General features: G+C 39.8%; 1 protein-coding gene across 1 annotated transcript; it reads left to right on the top strand.

Moving 5' to 3' along the window:
• The first annotated feature begins 996 nt into the window (after window positions 1-996).
• On the top strand, window positions 997-2,447 carry LOC146716962 (TBC1 domain family member 2A-like). The gene is made up of 3 exons (XM_085435488.1): window positions 997-1,170; window positions 1,795-1,916; window positions 2,246-2,447. Exons 1-3 carry the CDS (start codon window positions 1,012-1,014, stop codon window positions 2,445-2,447), a joined length of 483 nt encoding a protein of 160 aa, XP_085291614.1. The 5' UTR covers window positions 997-1,011.
• The last annotated feature ends 18,495 nt before the right edge of the window (window positions 2,448-20,942 follow it).

Genomic DNA, 20,942 nt, shown 5'->3' with positions numbered 1-20,942 from the left:
TGTAAATTGTAACATTGTAAACATAATGTTACAATTTTATATGATGTTAAACTGTAACATAATGTAAAATTGTAACATTATGTTTACAATGTTACAATTTTACATTATGTTAAATTGTAACATAATGCTTAACAGATAATGGTTATCCTCTTTTTATATCATACATCATTGTCTCTGTAGGAGGGTCTGGAGCACCCCCTGCTGAGCCGCTGGGCTCAGTACCTTGCAGGCAGGTCCGACGATGACTTCATCATCTCACCTGAGCTCAAAATTCTGGTGCGTGAAGGCGTCCCTCGGGAGTATCGGCAGAGAGTGTGGCGCTGTTTGGTCCGAGCCAGAACTTTGACAAGCCAAGAGTGCCACATGCAACGCTATCAGCAGGTACAGCTGTAGAGAGAGAGAGTGCTTTATCCGCACCTGAGCACAGGTGGCTCCTCCTTCTTCCTGTTGGGAATGCTGGCGAGCACTCAGTAATCCTGTTCTGTTTCCAGCTGTGTGAGAAGAGTCGGACAGCTCCTAATCCTGCCTCCAGGCAGGTCCAGCTGGACCTTCACCGAACCCTGACGACCAATCAGCACTTCTTCTCGCCGTCCAGCCCCGCCCTCCAGCCCCGCCCTCCAGCAGCTCCGCCGCATCCTTCTGGCCTTCTCCGGGCATAACCCTGCCATTGGCTACTGCCAGGTACTCAACAGGTCAGAACAAAAGTATAAATTTTATATCTGAGTTCTTATGTGGACCCGCCTTCCAGGCAGAACCTCACCTTCCATCAATGTCCACAGGTTAGCGGCCCTCGCTCTGCTGGTCCTCCAAAGTGACGAAGACGCCTTCTGGTGTCTGGTGGCAGTGGTGGAAGCCATCATGCCTCAGGACTACTACACCAAGAATCTGGTGGCCTCTCAGGTCAGCAGACACACTCACCTGCTTGCCTGCTGTGATCTGTTTTAGTGATCAGTGAGGCTGATCTCTGTGAGTCTTTGTGCTCAGGCGGACCAGCGCGTGCTGAAGGACTTCATGGCGGAGAAGCTTCCTCGCCTGGCATCTCACTTTGAGGATCACAACATTGACGTCTCTCTGGTCACCTTCAACTGGTTCCTGGTGGTTTTTGTGGAGAGTCTGCCCAGCGACATCCTGATGCCTCTGTGGGACGCCTTCCTGTATGAGGGTACCAAGGTACCATACACCCGAACACACCATGACAGAAATGCAGACAACACTTGAATGCACCACAGTAGTGTCCATGGAAACAAAAATGATTTTGTTTTCACCTTTAGATGTCTTTATTTACATTTTAGGAGTAATAAGACATTGTTTACTAAGCATGGGGAACTGTCATGTGACATGAAATAGGAGTGGGAAAGCAGATCATTCTAGTAACGACCTCACAGTCTACCACAAGCAGCGTAAATCCAGACGATGAGCGGGACAATGGCTTTGGGCTTGTTTCTGCAATGTGACAAATGCAGCACAGCTTTTACATCGTTTGTCTCAGGAAATAAAATCACAGTTCAGACACAGAAATATATACCACACAGGGATAAATGCTGACAACAGCTTCAGCCACGTAGATCCAACCCAAAAGTTTAATTTAAACTTAAAGCTCAACTACCAAGTAAGTTAATATTATCTGGCAACTGAGGAACCAAGTGGCTTATTGGAAATCGATCAGAGCTGTAATGAGTAAAGGGCCCAACTGCACCACAACTGAAAGAGTAATTTTATGACTCACCTCCTCAAAGTTTCCAATTAATTGTGTGGCGTGAGTGTCCTGTTATGAAATGCGTGTCTGTGCTGCAGGTGATCTTCAGATACACTCTGGCTCTGTTCAAATACAAAGAGGACGACATCCTGAAGATTCACGACAGCGTGGAGATCTACCAGTACCTACGCTTCTTCACAAAGACCGTCTCCAATGCCAGGTACGCACTCGCCTCCACCCGCCTTAATCTACGAGCTGTTACACTCTCAGAAGTGTAGCGGATGTAGCTGTTGAATCTTTGAGCTTCAAACCCTTTTTACTGAAATTTTGTGAGAAGTTTAAATTTCCCTGATCACAGTAACAACGATTTAAAGATTTTTAAGTATCTGCAGCTCTCGGATACATGTGGTCCAGTCAGTCCAGTATTTCCTGCTCAAACTGCAGTACCTGAAGTATCAAGCAGCATAAAACAGAAACACTCAAGCTGATCAGTTTCCAGTTCCTCTGTGTTGGTGATCGAGTCCTTTCCACCTGCGTGTGTCCATGCAGGAAGCTGACCAGCATCGCCTTCAACGACATGAACCCATTCCCCAGCCGGCTGCTGAGGAACCGGCGAGTGCTCCACCTGGAGCGCCTGCAGGCGGAGTTGCATGAGCTGGAGGAGCAGCACAAGGAGGTCATCACCGAGAGCGTCGTACGGAAAGACAAAGAGCTCGACGTCATGGTGAGCGAGGACGACGAGGACCTCTGATCACACGGGACGCTTCAGCTGCTCACTTCGAGACGACGATGAGTTTTCCATGAGTTCAAGAGAATTTCACTAAACCGGCTGTTAACTGGTTTCCTTCACACTAAACACAGGATTGTGTCAGGTTCACCATCTCTACTAACACTACAAGGAAACAGACGCATACAGATTTAACTGCATCACATCTCTGAAACAAGCTTGCAGTAAACAAATGTGTACTGTGTTCACGTGTGTAATAAGTCAGGCTGCAGAAATGTGCAGATGTATTTCAGTGAATTCATTTGGATTAATATGTGATAGCTTATTTATTTCATTGCATCTTTTGCTTTATACCTAAAAATGCGTGACATTTCTAAATGTAGTCACATCCCTATGAAACATGGTTGATTATCAGCTGTAGTCACAGCTGGTGATAAAGTAATTAAATGTCCAGCTATTCAAAAATAGGGCATTCTGCACAATGAGTACTTTTTGGTACTTGAAGTATATTTTGATGCTGATGCTTCAGGGCATTGTGCTGCATTGTCGAAGCTCTCTGGGCTTCCGGTTAGAACGACCTCACAGTGTTTTATTTTGATCTGGTGTAAAGTGCATTGTGCGGAAATGACAGCATGATAGTCACATGATAAAACTGACTTTTCTTTTTTTTTTTTATTTTACTGGGTGTGCATCTTGTTCAAATGTCTTTTTCAGCATTTGTACATAAATATTCTGTATATAAATATTTGATTTTCATTTATTTTACAGAGTCCTTTATTTTGTTTCACAAATATGACATTCATGTCAAATGACATCTGCAGACTTTATAATGACCAGCAGGGGGCAGTGTATTGCAGTCTATGAGAACATTTACTGAGACCTGTTTCATGCACTAGTTTCATGTCTCATTGAATCCAACATGATGTTGATTTTGTAAATTAAGGTCACATGTTCATCACATCTAATTTCAAAACACTGATCAATTTTTAAAAAAAAAATGAATTCCATACCAATTGCAGGAATAAAATAGGAATAAATAACAAACGAGAAATACATACAAAACAAGAGAAAGGCACACATGAGAGAACAGGTCACATGACAGCACAGCATTATCTACCCACAATTTGAACTAAATAACAGATAGCACAGGCAATGAAAACAAACGGAAATCAGAATAAATTTAAAAACTTTTATTGATGTTAACTTGAAGTGCTGAATTAGCCCTGTTGTCAGTTCAAATCACTTCAATCTATAGCGCACTTTAAGGTCTTTAGACCTTAAAAAGTAATACACTGCAAGGTAAGCTTGCAGCATCTTACTTTAAGGTCAACTGTGAAACTTTGTGGAAAGCCTGAGACAAGTTGATGAGTCAGTGAAGCGCACTTCCTTCTGATGACGGCTATACTGAGGTGAGTTTTTAAGCATATCCTGAACTTTATTCATTATTAGACTTCTGACACCTGGCAAATAAACTCTCACGCGATATGAGAACATAACAGCAAAAAGCCAGTAGCTGGTACATGAATGGATAAAAATTGGATCCCTCTTAGATTGAATTGGTTGCCCTCTTATATTACGTTGTTTTGAACCTAACCGCATCCACTGAATTAATGCAGTTTTCAGGACAGTAAAAACAGAGAACTCTGATATACACAATTTCTGATTGCTGATAGTGTTTCTTAATGCAAAATGGGCTTCCATTTAAAATGAAATTGCTTTATGTTCGATCTTTAGCGAAGAAGGGTCATTTTTGATTCTGTGGACAAGGGATGCAAATGGAATGTGAAGGCAACAGGTAGTAGGGTGAATTAGGGTTTCGTGTGGTCTTCAGTGCATGAATTTTATTGCCACTTTATTTCAACTTTTTATTAATGTACTCAAAAGAAAAACAAGAACCACAAAGGAGATTCTTGTGATTCTTGTTTGTGCTATCTGTTTGTGAAAGAAAGCACATTTTACCACATCATACTGTGTTTGCTGCCATTTATTTTACTCGTCCTGCCTGAGTGTCTGGGCTGCGTTTGTCTGTGCACCTTTGTTCTGGCCTTCTGCTGATGGGTTTCACATGCTGGGCTTTCCCTCTTGGTCCACACCCAGCAGCCTGCTGCTGACCACACACAGCCTACAAACTGATCCATCCATGCATCCATCCATGCATGCATGGCCTGGTTATTGTTGAGTTATCACCTCCAGCTCCTTGCTCATAACCAGGTAGATACTGGGCTGGGCCTGATCTCTGAGCTCAATAACAATGACAAAAATGCCAAACACTTTACTCTTCATGGTAAAAAATGTTTATAACACAGTAAAAACTGGATGTAGCCAAAATCAGTGTTTTATATACAGTGTAAGTGAACAACATTGCTACACTGCTGGTGTTTGATTGATAGAGGCTTTCTTTATAAGAACTATGATATCATTTCTTTTGCTGATTAACAGTTTTTATATAATTTTTATATCATATATAGCTTTCAAGAAGCCAAAGATCACTGGACGAAAAGACTACAGACCTGTGGCTCTGACATCTGGTCAGGAAGTCTTTTGAGCGCCTGGTTCTCTCCTATCTTAAGACCCTCACGGCCCCCCTCCTGGACCCCCTGCAGTTTGCATACAGAGCCAACAGGTCTGTAGACGATGCCATCAACATGGCCCTACACTTTGTCCTGCAGAATCTATGCTAGGATCCTGTTTGTGGACTTCAGCTCTACCTTCAACACCATCCTTTCAGACCTTCTTCAAGGATTGCTTTCCCAGATGAATGTGCCTGATCCCATCTGCCGGTGGATCACTGACTTCCTGACGGACAGGAAGCAACCAGTGAGGCTGGGGAAGAATGTCTTGGACTCCCGGACCATCAGCACGAGCTCCCCTCAGGGCTGTGTTCTTTCTTCTATGCCCTTCTCCCTGTACACCAACTGCCGCACCTCCAACCACCAGTCTGTCAAATTAATTAAGCTTGCAGATGACACCACCATTATTGGACTCCTCTCAGACGGGGATAAGTCTGCCTACAGGATGGAGGCTGAACATCTGGTGTCCTGATGCAGCCGCAACAACCAGGTGCTGAATAAGTGTTATTTTCATTTACCACTGGCCCAAGTACATTTTTATTGGCTTGTGAACAAAGCTGTAGTTTTTGTATTTTTAAATATTAACGCAATTTAATTGAGACATTATTTATATTATTTCACTTTCAATGTGAAAAATGCTGTAAAAACGTTGAAAATAATGGTCACCCCTGTTCGCTGCAATGTAAAATAGTACAACTGCTGTCAGCCTTCATTAAGTTGCATCATTTAAACATTTTCATATTTTTATTCAACTTCTGCAGGATGCTTTGATGAAAGACTCCCTTTTCCCAAGTAGAGGCTTTACTAGAGGTCACAGGAACAGCGCTGCTGTTTTGGATGCGGAAAAATGTTGTCTTTCACTCTACCTGAGCTCAGTGTCCCAGTAAGGGCTCCGCCTCATTGTAGCTGACGCTGAAATGTTTGTGTGGGTTGCCATGACAACACCAGAAGTGCATCTGAGATCGTGTCCAAATTCATGGGCTGCATCCTCCTGAGGACTCGGTGTTCTGACAAAACGTCTTACTTTGGCAAAACGTCCTACCGTAAGTAGTTCATGCGTTCTCGGCGGCTCTAGTGACCCTCGAACTCTCGGCTAGCTATCGAGGTGGTGGATAACATACGTCTCCCCCACAAGAGCACGAACCTACAACTTTTCTACTACTGGTTTTACAAGGCGTACACGGTAAAAACATTATGCTGTTATTTGTTAAGCACTTGTGCACCTTGTGAAAAGAAATAAGTGGCTGAGATGGATGTCATATGTGCTATTAATATTATTTTACTCGTTTCTAGTTTTCACGGTGCTCCATGATTGTGAGAGGAATAAAAAAGAATTGTGGACATCAGTACGAAGCATGGATTCTTTTGACCAGAGTAGATACACTGGTCCCTTGAATATACTAATCTTTTTGAGGTGGGTGACTGTTCCTGTGTATTTACAGAAACAATGGTTGTGATAACCTCAGCTGTTTCAGAGGGTGACTGTTCGTTGCTTTGCGCACTTTTAAATCTGTATACAATGGTTTGTTCCCTTTTTGTGTTCTGAGGTTTAAACAAAGATGTACTAGATGTATTATACCGGTCCCTCGAATCTACAAATCTTTTAGATGTGGATGACTGTTCATTTTCATCTGTGTTTACAGAAACACTGGGTGTTGGAACCTCAGTAGTTTCTTTTTGGCTGACAGACTCTGGAGCTGTACAAGAGGAATAAAGAGCTGCAATGCTTTTGTGAACCTGACCTGGGAAGGGAGAGAAATATATTTTTGTTTTGTTTTTGTTTGTCTTCTTGTTTTATTTGATTCCTTGTGGAATTTGGATCCAACAAGTAAAGTATGCATATTATGCACACACACAAACACACATGCAGCTATTACCATTTCTTGTATTCTTGAATAAAGACATTGATCTGACACATTTAAAATGCAGCCAATTGTTTTTATTGTTATATTATTAAGAAAAAAGAAAAGGTGGGGGTGGGGGGATGTAAAGAAGAGCTTAAAGGGCTAGAGGAGAGAAAACCCCAACAATTAGCAGGGCATTTTTTTACTTGGACAAATTGTTAATAAAGTTTCCATATCTGTAACAATGATGACAGTATAATTGTTTATAAACAATTATATTGACAATTATATGTGTCCAGTATGTTGGCTCATTTTCTTTTACTTTTTGCATTTGAAAATAAAAGTTGGGCTGATTTTGACACCATTACAAGAAGTGTTGTTAATGATTCTTTTTGAATTAAAATCAGGTTACCACAAATTGTTTTTTAATTTAATTTCATTTGAAATGTTTGTCAGTGGGTAAACAATTCGTAATGCAAAGTCAGAAACATCGAGTTATTCTTGTACTGCATGCTTGCAATAAATAAGTTGTCCTAACAGTCAGTCAAAGGAGCTTGGAAAGAAAAGCGTCTGGACTTCTTTGAGTTGAAGTGACTGATATATATATTTTTTGTCTGTTTGTTTTGTTGGTTTTTGTTTTTTGCCCTTTATCACCATTCCTCTTCCCTGCTGTTTTTCTTTCCCTCTTTCTTTCTCCCCTTTCTTTCCCCCAGTCATGTCTGTCCTATGTGTAGCAAGTGAAAATAAAATAAACAATAAAAACAAAGGTGAATCAAATAGACCAATACGGCAAGGCCGGGATGGTCCATTTGGTAAAGTAAATCCGTTAGTTATATTTAACATAATGTTAAATGGTAACATTCTGTTTACAATGTTAACATTTCACATTATGTTAAATGGTAACATTCTGTTTACAATGTTACCATTTTACCTTGTGTTAAATGGTAACATTCTGTTTACAATGTTACCATTTTACATTGTGTTAAATGGTAACATTCTGTTTACAATGTTACCATTTTACATTGTGTTAAATGGTAACATTCTGTTTACAATGTTACCATTTAACATTATGTTAAATGGTAACATTCTGTTTACAATGTTACCATTAACACCGTCGATCTTCACTGACATGATGCGATCCGATATGCGGGTAACTTCGACCACGTTGTGCCGGAGCTTTATTATTAGACTTCTGACACCTGGCAAATAAACTCTCATGCGATATGAGAACATAACAGCAAAAAGCCAGTAGCTGGTACATGAATGGATAAAAATGGGATGCAAATGGAATGTGAAGGCAACAGGTAGTAGGGTGAATTAGGGTTTCGTGTGGTCTTCAGTGCATGAATTTTATTGCCACTTTATTTCAACTTTTTATTAATATACTCAAAAGAAAAACAAGAACCACAAAGGAGATTCTTGTGATTCTTGTTTGTGCTATCTGTTTGTGAAAGAAAGCACATTTTACCACATCATACTGTGTTTGCTGCCATTTATTTTACTCGTCCTGCCTGAGTGTCTGGGCTGCGTTTGTCTGTGCACCTTTATTCTGGCCTTCTGCTGATGGGTTTCACATGCTGGGCTTTCCCTCTTGGTCCACACCCAGCAGCCTGCTGCTGACCACACACAGCCTACAAACTGATCCATCCATGCATCCATCCATGCATGCATGGCCTGGTTATTGTTGAGTTATCACCTCCAGCTCCTTGCTCATAACCAGGTAGATACTGGGCTGGGCCTGATCTCTGAGCTCAATAACAATGACAAAAATGCCAAACACTTTACTCTTCATGGTAAAAAATGTTTATAATACAGTAAAAACTGGATGTAGCCAAAATCAGTGTTTTATATACAGTGTAAGTGAACAACATTGCTACACTGCTGGTGTTTGATTGATAGAGGCTTTCTTTATAAGAACTATGATATCATTTCTTTTGCTGATTAACAGTTTTTATATAATTTTTATATCATATATAGCTTTCAAGAAGCCAAAGATCACTGGACGAAAAGACTACAGACCTGTGGCTCTGACATCTGGTCAGGAAGTCTTTTGAGCGCCTGGTTCTCTCCTATCTTAAGACCCTCACGGCCCCCCTCCTGGACCCCCTGCAGTTTGCATACAGAGCCAACAGGTCTGTAGACGATGCCATCAACATGGCCCTACACTTTGTCCTGCAGAATCTATGCTAGGATCCTGTTTGTGGACTTCAGCTCTACCTTCAACACCATCCTTTCAGACCTTCTTCAAGGATTGCTTTCCCAGATGAATGTGCCTGATCCCATCTGCCGGTGGATCACTGACTTCCTGACGGACAGGAAGCAACCAGTGAGGCTGGGGAAGAATGTCTTGGACTCCCGGACCATCAGCACGAGCTCCCCTCAGGGCTGTGTTCTTTCTTCTATGCCCTTCTCCCTGTACACCAACTGCCGCACCTCCAACCACCAGTCTGTCAAATTAATTAAGCTTGCAGATGACACCACCATTATTGGACTCCTCTCAGACGGGGATAAGTCTGCCTACAGGATGGAGGCTGAACATCTGGTGTCCTGATGCAGCCGCAACAACCAGGTGCTGAATAAGTGTTATTTTCATTTACCACTGGCCCAAGTACATTTTTATTGGCTTGTGAACAAAGCTGTAGTTTTTGTATTTTTAAATATTAACACAATTTAATTGAGACATTATTTATATTATTTCACTTTCAATGTGAAAAATGCTGTAAAAACGTTGAAAATAATGGTCACCCCTGTTCGCTGCAATGTAAAATAGTACAACTGCTGTCAGCCTTCATTAAGTTGCATCATTTAAACATTTGCATATTTTTATTCAACTTCTGCAGGATGCTTTGATGAAAGACTCCCTTTTCCCAAGTAGAGGCTTTACTAGAGGTCACAGGAACAGCGCTGCTGTTTTGGATGCGGAAAAATGTTGTCTTTCACTCTACCTGAGCTCAGTGTTTCAGTAAGGGCTCCGCCTCATTGTAGCTGACGCTGAAATGTTTGTGTGGGTTGCCATGACAACACCAGAAGTGCATCTGAGATCGTGTCCAAATTCATGGGCTGCATCCTCCTGAGGACTCGGTGTTCTGACAAAACGTCTTACTTTGGCAAAACGTCCTACCGTAAGTAGTTCATGCGTTCCCGGCGGCTCTAGTGACCCTCGAACTCTCGGCTAGCTATCGAGGTGGTGGATAACATACGTCTCCCCCACAAGAGCACGAACCTACAACTTTTCTACTACTGGTTTTACAAGGCGTACACGGTAAAAACATTATGCTGTTATTTGTTAAGCACTTGTGCACCTTGTGAAAAGAAATAAGTGGCTGAGATGGATGTCATATGTGCTATTGATATTATTTTACTCGTTTCTAGTTTTCACGGTGCTCCATGATTGTGAGAGGAATAAAAAAGAATTGTGGACATCAGTACGAAGCATGGATTCTTTTGACCAGAGTAGATACACTGGTCCCTTGAATATACTAATCTTTTTGAGGTGGGTGACTGTTCCTGTGTATTTACAGAAACAATGGTTGTGATAACCTCAGCTGTTTCAGAGGGTGACTGTTCGTTGCTTTGCGCACTTTTAAATCTGTATACAATGGTTTGTTCCCTTTTTGTGTTCTGAGGTTTAAACAAAGATGTACTAGATGTATTATACCGGTCCCTCGAATCTACAAATCTTTTAGATGTGGATGACTGTTCATTTTCATCTGTGTTTACAGAAACACTGGGTGTTGGAACCTCAGTAGTTTCTTTTTGGCTGACAGACTCTGGAGCTGTACAAGAGGAATAAAGAGCTGCAATGCTTTTGTGAACCTGACCTGGGAAGGGAGAGAAATATATTTTTGTTTTGTTTTTGTTTGTCTTCTTGTTTTATTTGATTCCTTGTGGGATTTGGATCCAACAAGTAAAGTATGCATATTATGCACACACACAAACACACATGCAGCTATTACCATTTCTTGTATTCTTGAATAAAGACATTGATCTGACACATTTAAAATGCAGCCAATTGTTTTTATTGTTATATTATTAAGAAAAAAGAAAAGGTGGGGGGATGTAAAGAAGAGCTTAAAGGGCTAGAGGAGAGAAAACCCCAACAATTAGCAGGGCATTTTTTTACTTGGACAAATTGTTAATAAAGTTTCCATATCTGTAACAATGATGACAGTATAATTGTTTATAAACAATTATATTGACAATTATATGTGTCCAGTATGTTGGCTCATTTTCTTTTACTTTTTGCATTTGAAAATAAAAGTTGGGCTGATTTTGACACCATTACAAGAAGTGTTGTTAATGATTCTTTTTGAATTAAAATCAGGTTACCACAAATTGTTTTTTAATTTAATTTCATTTGAAATGTTTGTCAGTGGGTAAACAATTCGTAATGCAAAGTCAGAAACATCGAGTTATTCTTGTACTGCATGCTTGCAATAAATAAGTTGTCCTAACAGTCAGTCAAAGGAGCTTGGAAAGAAAAGCGTCTGGACTTCTTTGAGTTGAAGTGACTGATATATATATTTTTTGTCTGTTTGTTTTGTTGGTTTTTGTTTTTTGCCCTTTATCACCATTCCTCTTCCCTGCTGTTTTTCTTTCCCTCTTTCTTTCTCCCCTTTCTTTCCCCCAGTCATGTCTGTCCTATGTGTAGCAAGTGAAAATAAAATAAACAATAAAAACAAAGGTGAATCAAATAGACCAATACGGCAAGGCCGGGATGGTCCATTTGGTAAAGTAAATCCGTTAGTTATATTTAACATAATGTTAAATGGCAACATTCTGTTTACAATGTTACCATTTTACATTATGTTAAATGGTAACATTCTGTTTACAATGTTACCATTTTACATTATGTTAAATGGTAACATTCTGTTTACAATGTTACCATTTTACATTATGTTAAATGGTAACATTCTGTTTACAATGTTACCATTTTACATTATGTTAAATGGTAACATTCTGTTTACAATGTTACCATTAACACCGTCGATCTTCACTGACATGATGCGATCCGATATGCGGGTAACTTCGACCACGTTGTGCCGGAGCTTTATTATTAGACTTCTGACACCTGGCAAATAAACTCTCATGCGATATGAGAACATAACAGCAAAAAGCCAGTAGCTGGTACATGAATGGATAAAAATGGGATGCAAATGGAATGTGAAGGCAACAGGTAGTAGGGTGAATTAGGGTTTCGTGTGGTCTTCAGTGCATGAATTTTATTGCCACTTTATTTCAACTTTTTATTAATATACTCAAAAGAAAAACAAGAACCACAAAGGAGATTCTTGTGATTCTTGTTTGTGCTATCTGTTTGTGAAAGAAAGCACATTTTACCACATCATACTGTGTTTGCTGCCATTTATTTTACTCGTCCTGCCTGAGTGTCTGGGCTGCGTTTGTCTGTGCACCTTTATTCTGGCCTTCTGCTGATGGGTTTCACATGCTGGGCTTTCCCTCTTGGTCCACACCCAGCAGCCTGCTGCTGACCACACACAGCCTACAAACTGATCCATCCATGCATCCATCCATGCATGCATGGCCTGGTTATTGTTGAGTTATCACCTCCAGCTCCTTGCTCATAACCAGGTAGATACTGGGCTGGGCCTGATCTCTGAGCTCAATAACAATGACAAAAATGCCAAACACTTTACTCTTCATGGTAAAAAATGTTTATAATACAGTAAAAACTGGATGTAGCCAAAATCAGTGTTTTATATACAGTGTAAGTGAACAACATTGCTACACTGCTGGTGTTTGATTGATAGAGGCTTTCTTTATAAGAACTATGATATCATTTCTTTTGCTGATTAACAGTTTTTATATAATTTTTATATCATATATAGCTTTCAAGAAGCCAAAGATCACTGGACGAAAAGACTACAGACCTGTGGCTCTGACATCTGGTCAGGAAGTCTTTTGAGCGCCTGGTTCTCTCCTATCTTAAGACCCTCACGGCCCCCCTCCTGGACCCCCTGCAGTTTGCATACAGAGCCAACAGGTCTGTAGACGATGCCATCAACATGGCCCTACACTTTGTCCTGCAGAATCTATGCTAGGATCCTGTTTGTGGACTTCAGCTCTACCTTCAACACCATCCTTTCAGACCTTCTTCAAGGATTGCTTTCCCAGATGAATGTGCCTGATCCCATCTGCCGGTGGATCACTGACTTCCTGACGGACAGGAAGCAACCAGTGAGGCTGGGGAAGAATGTCTTGGACTCCCGGACCATCAGCACGAGCTCCCCTCAGGGCTGTGTTCTTTCTTCTATGCCCTTCTCCCTGTACACCAACTGCCGCACCTTCAACCACCAGTCTGTCAAATTAATTAAGCTTGCAGATGACACCACCATTATTGGACTCCTCTCAGACGGGGATAAGTCTGCCTACAGGATGGAGGCTGAACATCTGGTGTCCTGATGCAGCCGCAACAACCAGGTGCTGAATAAGTGTTATTTTCATTTACCACTGGCCCAAGTACATTTTTATTGGCTTGTGAACAAAGCTGTAGTTTTTGTATTTTTAAATATTAACGCAATTTAATTGAGACATTATTTATATTATTTCACTTTCAATGTGAAAAATGCTGTAAAAACGTTGAAAATAATGGTCACCCCTGTTCGCTGCAATGTAAAATAGTACAACTGCTGTCAGCCTTCATTAAGTTGCATCATTTAAACATTTGCATATTTTTATTCAACTTCTGCAGGATGCTTTGATGAAAGACTCCCTTTTCCCAAGTAGAGGCTTTACTAGAGGTCACAGGAACAGCGCTGCTGTTTTGGATGCGGAAAAATGTTGTCTTTCACTCTACCTGAGCTCAGTGTTTCAGTAAGGGCTCCGCCTCATTGTAGCTGACGCTGAAATGTTTGTGTGGGTTGCCATGACAACACCAGAAGTGCATCTGAGATCGTGTCCAAATTCATGGGCTGCATCCTCCTGAGGACTCGGTGTTCTGACAAAACGTCTTACTTTGGCAAAACGTCCTACCGTAAGTAGTTCATGCGTTCCCGGCGGCTCTAGTGACCCTCGAACTCTCGGCTAGCTATCGAGGTGGTGGATAACATACGTCTCCCCCACAAGAGCACGAACCTACAACTTTTCTACTACTGGTTTTACAAGGCGTACACGGTAAAAACATTATGCTGTTATTTGTTAAGCACTTGTGCACCTTGTGAAAAGAAATAAGTGGCTGAGATGGATGTCATATGTGCTATTGATATTATTTTACTCGTTTCTAGTTTTCACGGTGCTCCATGATTGTGAGAGGAATAAAAAAGAATTGTGGACATCAGTACGAAGCATGGATTCTTTTGACCAGAGTAGATACACTGGTCCCTTGAATATACTAATCTTTTTGAGGTGGGTGACTGTTCCTGTGTATTTACAGAAACAATGGTTGTGATAACCTCAGCTGTTTCAGAGGGTGACTGTTCGTTGCTTTGCGCACTTTTAAATCTGTATACAATGGTTTGTTCCCTTTTTGTGTTCTGAGGTTTAAACAAAGATGTACTAGATGTATTATACCGGTCCCTCGAATCTACAAATCTTTTAGATGTGGATGACTGTTCATTTTCATCTGTGTTTACAGAAACACTGGGTGTTGGAACCTCAGTAGTTTCTTTTTGGCTGACAGACTCTGGAGCTGTACAAGAGGAATAAAGAGCTGCAATGCTTTTGTGAACCTGACCTGGGAAGGGAGAGAAATATATTTTTGTTTTGTTTTTGTTTGTCTTCTTGTTTTATTTTATTCCTTGTGGGATTTGGATCCAACAAGTAAAGTATGCATATTATGCACACACACAAACACACATGCAGCTATTACCATTTCTTGTATTCTTGAATAAAGACATTGATCTGACACATTTAAAATGCAGCCAATTGTTTTTATTGTTATATTATTAAGAAAAAAGAAAAGGTGGGGGGATGTAAAGAAGAGCTTAAAGGGCTAGAGGAGAGAAAACCCCAACAATTAGCAGGGCATTTTTTTACTTGGACAAATTGTTAATAAAGTTTCCATATCTGTAACAATGATGACAGTATAATTGTTTATAAACAATTATATTGACAATTATATGTGTCCAGTATGTTGGCTCATTTTCTTTTACTTTTTGCATTTGAAAATAAAAGTTGGGCTGATTTTGACACCATTACAAGAAGTGTTGTTAATGATTCTTTTTGAATTAAAATCAGGTTACCACAAATTGTTTTTTAATTTAATTTCATTTGAAATGTTTGTCAGTGGGTAAACAATTCGTAATGCAAAGTCAGAAACATCGAGTTATTCTTGTACTGCATGCTTGCAATAAATAAGTTGTCCTAACAGTCAGTCAAAGGAGCTTGGAAAGAAAAGCGTCTGGACTTCTTTGAGTTGAAGTGACTGATATATATATTTTTTGTCTGTTTGTTTTGTTGGTTTTTGTTTTTTGCCCTTTATCACCATTCCTCTTCCCTGCTGTTTTTCTTTCCCTCTTTCTTTCTCCCCTTTCTTTCCCCCAGTCATGTCTGTCCTATGTGTAGCAAGTGAAAATAAAATAAACAATAAAAACAAAGGTGAATCAAATAGACCAATACGGCAAGGCCGGGATGGTCCATTTGGTAAAGTAAATCCGTTAGTTATATTTAACATAATGTTAAATGGCAACATTCTGTTTACAATGTTACCATTTTACATTATGTTAAATGGTAACATTCTGTTTACAATGTTACCATTTTACATTATGTTAAATGGTAACATTCTGTTTACAATGTTACCATTTTACATTATGTTAAATGGTAACATTCTGTTTACAATGTTACCATTTAACATTATGTTAATGGTAACATTCTGTTTACAATGTTACCATTAACACCGTCGATCTTCACTGACATGATGCGATCCGATATGCGGGTAACTTCGACCACATTGTGCCGGAGCTTTATTATTAGACTTCTGACACCTGGCAAATAAACTCTCATGCGATATGAGAACATAACAGCAAAAAGCCAGTAGCTGGTACATGAATGGATAAAAATGGGATGCAAATGGAATGTGAAGGCAACAGGTAGTAGGGTGAATTAGGGTTTCGTGTGGTCTTCAGTGCATGAATTTTATTGCCACTTTATTTCAACTTTTTATTAATATACTCAAAAGAAAAACAAGAACCACAAAGGAGATTCTTGTGATTCTTGTTTGTGCTATCTGTTTGTGAAAGAAAGCACATTTTACCACATCATACTGTGTTTGCTGCCATTTATTTTACTCGTCCTGCCTGAGTGTCTGGGCTGCGTTTGTCTGTGCACCTTTATTCTGGCCTTCTGCTGATGGGTTTCACATGCTGGGCTTTCCCTCTTGGTCCACACCCAGCAGCCTGCTGCTGACCACACACAGCCTACAAACTGATCCATCCATGCATCCATCCATGCATGCATGGCCTGGTTATTGTTGAGTTATCACCTCCAGCTCCTTGCTCATAACCAGGTAGATACTGGGCTGGGCCTGATCTCTGAGCTCAATAACAATGACAAAAATGCCAAACACTTTACTCTTCATGGTAAAAAATGTTTATAATACAGTAAAAACTGGATGTAGCCAAAATCAGTGTTTTATATACAGTGTAAGTGAACAACATTGCTACACTGCTGGTGTTTGATTGATAGAGGCTTTCTTTATAAGAACTATGATATCATTTCTTTTGCTGATTAACAGTTTTTATATAATTTTTATATCATATATAGCTTTCAAGAAGCCAAAGATCACTGGACGAAAAGACTACAGACCTGTGGCTCTGACATCTGGTCAGGAAGTCTTTTGAGCGCCTGGTTCTCTCCTATCTTAAGACCCTCACGGCCCCCCTCCTGGACCCCCTGCAGTTTGCATACAGAGCCAACAGGTCTGTAGACGATGCCATCAACATGGCCCTACACTTTGTCCTGCAGAATCTATGCTAGGATCCTGTTTGTGGACTTCAGCTCTACCTTCAACACCATCCTTTCAGACCTTCTTCAAGGATTGCTTTCCCAGATGAATGTGCCTGATCCCATCTGCCGGTGGATCACTGACTTCCTGACGGACAGGAAGCAACCAGTGAGGCTGGGGAAGAATGTCTTGGACTCCCGGACCATCAGCACGAGCTCCCCTCAGGGCTGTGTTCTTTCTTCTATGCCCTTCTCCCTGTACACCAACTGCCGCACCTCCAACCACCAGTCTGTCAAATTAATTAAGCTTGCAGATGACACCACCATTATTGGACTCCTCTCAGACGGGGATAAGTCTGCCTACAGGATGGAGGCTGAACATCTGGTGTCCTGATGCAGCCGCAACAACCAGGTGCTGAATAAGTGTTATTTTCATTTACCACTGGCCCAAGTACATTTTTATTGGCTTGTGAACAAAGCTGTAGTTTTTGTATTTTTAAATATTAACGCAATTTAATTGAGACATTATTTATATTATTTCACTTTCAATGTGAAAAATGCTGTAAAAACGTTGAAAATAATGGTCACCCCTGTTCGCTGCAATGTAAAATAGTACAACTGCTGTCAGCCTTCATTAAGTTGCATCATTTAAACATTTGCATATTTTTATTCAACTTCTGCAGGATGCTTTGATGAAAGACTCCCTTTTCCCAAGTAGAGGCTTTACTAGAGGTCACAGGAACAGCGCTGCTGTTTTGGATGCGGAAAAATGTTGTCTTTCACTCTACCTGAGCTCAGTGTCCCAGTAAGGGCTCCGCCTCATTGTAGCTGACGCTGAAATGTTTGTGTGGGTTGCCATGACAACACCAGAAGTGCATCTGAGATCGTGTCCAAATTCATGGGCTGCATCCTCCTGAGGACTCGGTGTTCTGACAAAACGTCTTACTTTGGCAAAACGTCCTACCGTAAGTAGTTCATGCGTTCCCGGCGGCTCTAGTGACCCTCGAACTCTCGGCTAGCTATCGAGGTGGTGGATAACATACGTCTCCCCCACAAGAGCACGAACCTACAACTTTTCTACTACTGGTTTTACAAGGCGTACACGGTAAAAACATTATGCTGTTATTTGTTAAGCACTTGTGCACCTTGTGAAAAGAAATAAGTGGCTGAGATGGATGTCATATGTGCTATTGATATTATTTTACTCGTTTCTAGTTTTCACGGTGCTCCATGATTGTGAGAGGAATAAAAAAGAATTGTGGACATCAGTACGAAGCATGGATTCTTTTGACCAGAGTAGATACACTGGTCCCTTGAATATACTAATCTTTTTGAGGTGGGTGACTGTTCCTGTGTATTTACAGAAACAATGGTTGTGATAACCTCAGCTGTTTCAGAGGGTGACTGTTCGTTGCTTTGCGCACTTTTAAATCTGTATACAATGGTTTGTTCCCTTTTTGTGTTCTGAGGTTTAAACAAAGATGTACTAGATGTATTATACCGGTCCCTCGAATCTACAAATCTTTTAGATGTGGATGACTGTTCATTTTCATCTGTGTTTACAGAAACACTGGGTGTTGGAACCTCAGTAGTTTCTTTTTGGCTGACAGACTCTGGAGCTGTACAAGAGGAATAAAGAGCTGCAATGCTTTTGTGAACCTGACCTGGGAAGGGAGAGAAATATATTTTTGTTTTGTTTTTGTTTGTCTTCTTGTTTTATTTGATTCCTTGTGGGATTTGGATCCAACAAGTAAAGTATGCATATTATGCACACACACAAACACACATGCAGCTATTACCATTTCTTGTATTCTTGAATAAAGACATTGATCTGACACATTTAAAATGCAGCCAATTGTTTTTATTGTTATATTATTAAGAAAAAAGAAAAGGTGGGGGGATGTAAAGAAGAGCTTAAAGGGCTAGAGGAGAGAAAACCCCAACAATTAGCAGGGCATTTTTTTACTTGGACAAATTGTTAATAAAGTTTCCATATCTGTAACAATGATGACAATATAATTGTTTATAAACAATTATATTGACAATTATATGTGTCCAGTATGTTGGCTCATTTTCTTTTACTTTTTGCATTTGAAAATAAAAGTTGGGCTGATTTTGACACCATTACAAGAAGTGTTGTTAATGATTCTTTTTGAATTAAAATCAGGTTACCACAAATTGTTTTTTAATTTAATTTCATTTGAAATGTTTGTCAGTGGGTAAACAATTCGTAATGCAAAGTCAGAAACATCGAGTTATTCTTGTACTGCATGCTTGCAATAAATAAGTTGTCCTAACAGTCAGTCAAAGGAGCTTGGAAAGAAAAGCGTCTGGACTTCTTTGAGTTGAAGTGACTGATATATATATTTTTTGTCTGTTTGTTTTGTTGGTTTTTGTTTTTTGCCCTTTATCACCATTCCTCTTCCCTGCTGTTTTTCTTTCCCTCTTTCTTTCTCCCCTTTCTTTCCCCCAGTCATGTCTGTCCTATGTGTAGCAAGTGAAAATAAAATAAACAATAAAAACAAAGGTGAATCAAATAGACCAATACGGCAAGGCCGGGATGGTCCATTTGGTAAAGTAAATCCGTTAGTTATATTTAACATAATGTTAAATGGCAACATTCTGTTTACAATGTTACCATTTCACATTATGTTAAATGGTAACATTCTGTTTACAATGTTACCATTTTACATTATGTTAAATGGTAACATTCTGTTTACAATGTTACCATTTAACATTGTGTTAAATGGTAACATTCTGTTTACAATGTTACCATTTCACATTATGTTAAATGGTAACATTCTGTTTACAATGTTACCATTTCACATTGTGTTAAATGGTAACATTCTGTTTACAATGTTACCATTTTACATTATGTTAAATGGTAACATTCTGTTTACAATGTTACCATTTCACATTGTGTTAAATGGTAACATTATGTTTACAATGTTACCATTTTACATTATGTTAAATGGTAACATTCTGTTTACAATGTTACCATTTTACATTGTGTTAAATGGTAACATTATGTTTACAATGTTACCATTTTACATTATGTTAAATGGTAACATTCTGTTTACAATGTTACCATTTCACATTATGTTAAATGGTAACATTCTGTTTACAATGTTACCATTTTACATTATGTTAAATGGTAACATTCTGTTTACAATGTTACCATTTTACATTGTGTTAAATGGTAACATTATGTTTACGATGTTACCATTTTACATTATGTTAAATTGTCAGTAGGCCTGGTACCGGAACCGGTACTGGACCCCCTTTTACTTTCAGCCATCAGAAGAGGGTACACTGTGGTCATAACAATACTCAGACTGTAGCATTTAAAGGTCCCAAAGTGTACCAGGAAAATATCCCCCGCACGATTACACCAGCAGCCTGAATTGTGAATGTGAGGGAGGATGGATCCATGCTTTCATGTTGTTCACTCCAGGCTGATATAAAAATGATATAACTAATACTACTTCTACTAATAATGACAATAACAACAAAATAATAATAATAATGTCAAAAATACTAGTAATAATAATAACAACAATAACAACATAAACAACAACATTACTACTAATAATAATAAAGATAAACAAATGTATTAAAAAATTAATGATAATAATAATAATAAAACTGATCATAACAGTAACAATATCAATCATAACAACAACAGTACTAACAACAATAATAACAATAACAATGAAGGTGTTGCTGCAGATCTGAGTCCCGACTCTGCTGCCTTTCTAGTGCGGCAAAGAAAGTAAGAAATAGAAAAAGAAAAACACAAATAAACTGAGTGTGAGGGTTTTTCTACAAATTACACTGAATATTTGCACAGACATGCTGACTGTTTGCTGGGAGACGTCACCTGTCTTTTATAGAATAGCAGGTAAGCTGTTCTCTGCCGCTGCTCACACACAGACTCACACGTGGTCTGGCAGACCAACTCGTCATCGTACGTGAGCCGGCTGTCTGTGACGTCGTCTCTTCCGCTCATCTGGTGAACGCCGTCACAGACGTAATGTCCTGAGAGGAGAAGGCGCACTTATTAACGTCTCATAAACTTTCAAAGCTGACCTGCATTCAGCACATGTGTCTGAAAGCACCCACTCACCGCTGTAAGCTGAGGAGCCCAAACGACTGATCACGCTGACCAACAAATAGCGAGCAGTTTACTGGGAGAGGGCAGCGGC

The sequence above is a fragment of the Copadichromis virginalis genome, linkage group LG2 (genome assembly GCF_057382275.1).
Source record: "Copadichromis virginalis isolate Kocher_CV1m ecotype Utaka linkage group LG2, C_Virginalis_male_GT1.1, whole genome shotgun sequence".
NCBI lineage: Eukaryota > Metazoa > Chordata > Actinopteri > Cichliformes > Cichlidae > Copadichromis > Copadichromis virginalis.
Note: the sequence above shows the minus strand (reverse complement) of the source record. Positions and strands in the feature narration are given on the sequence as shown.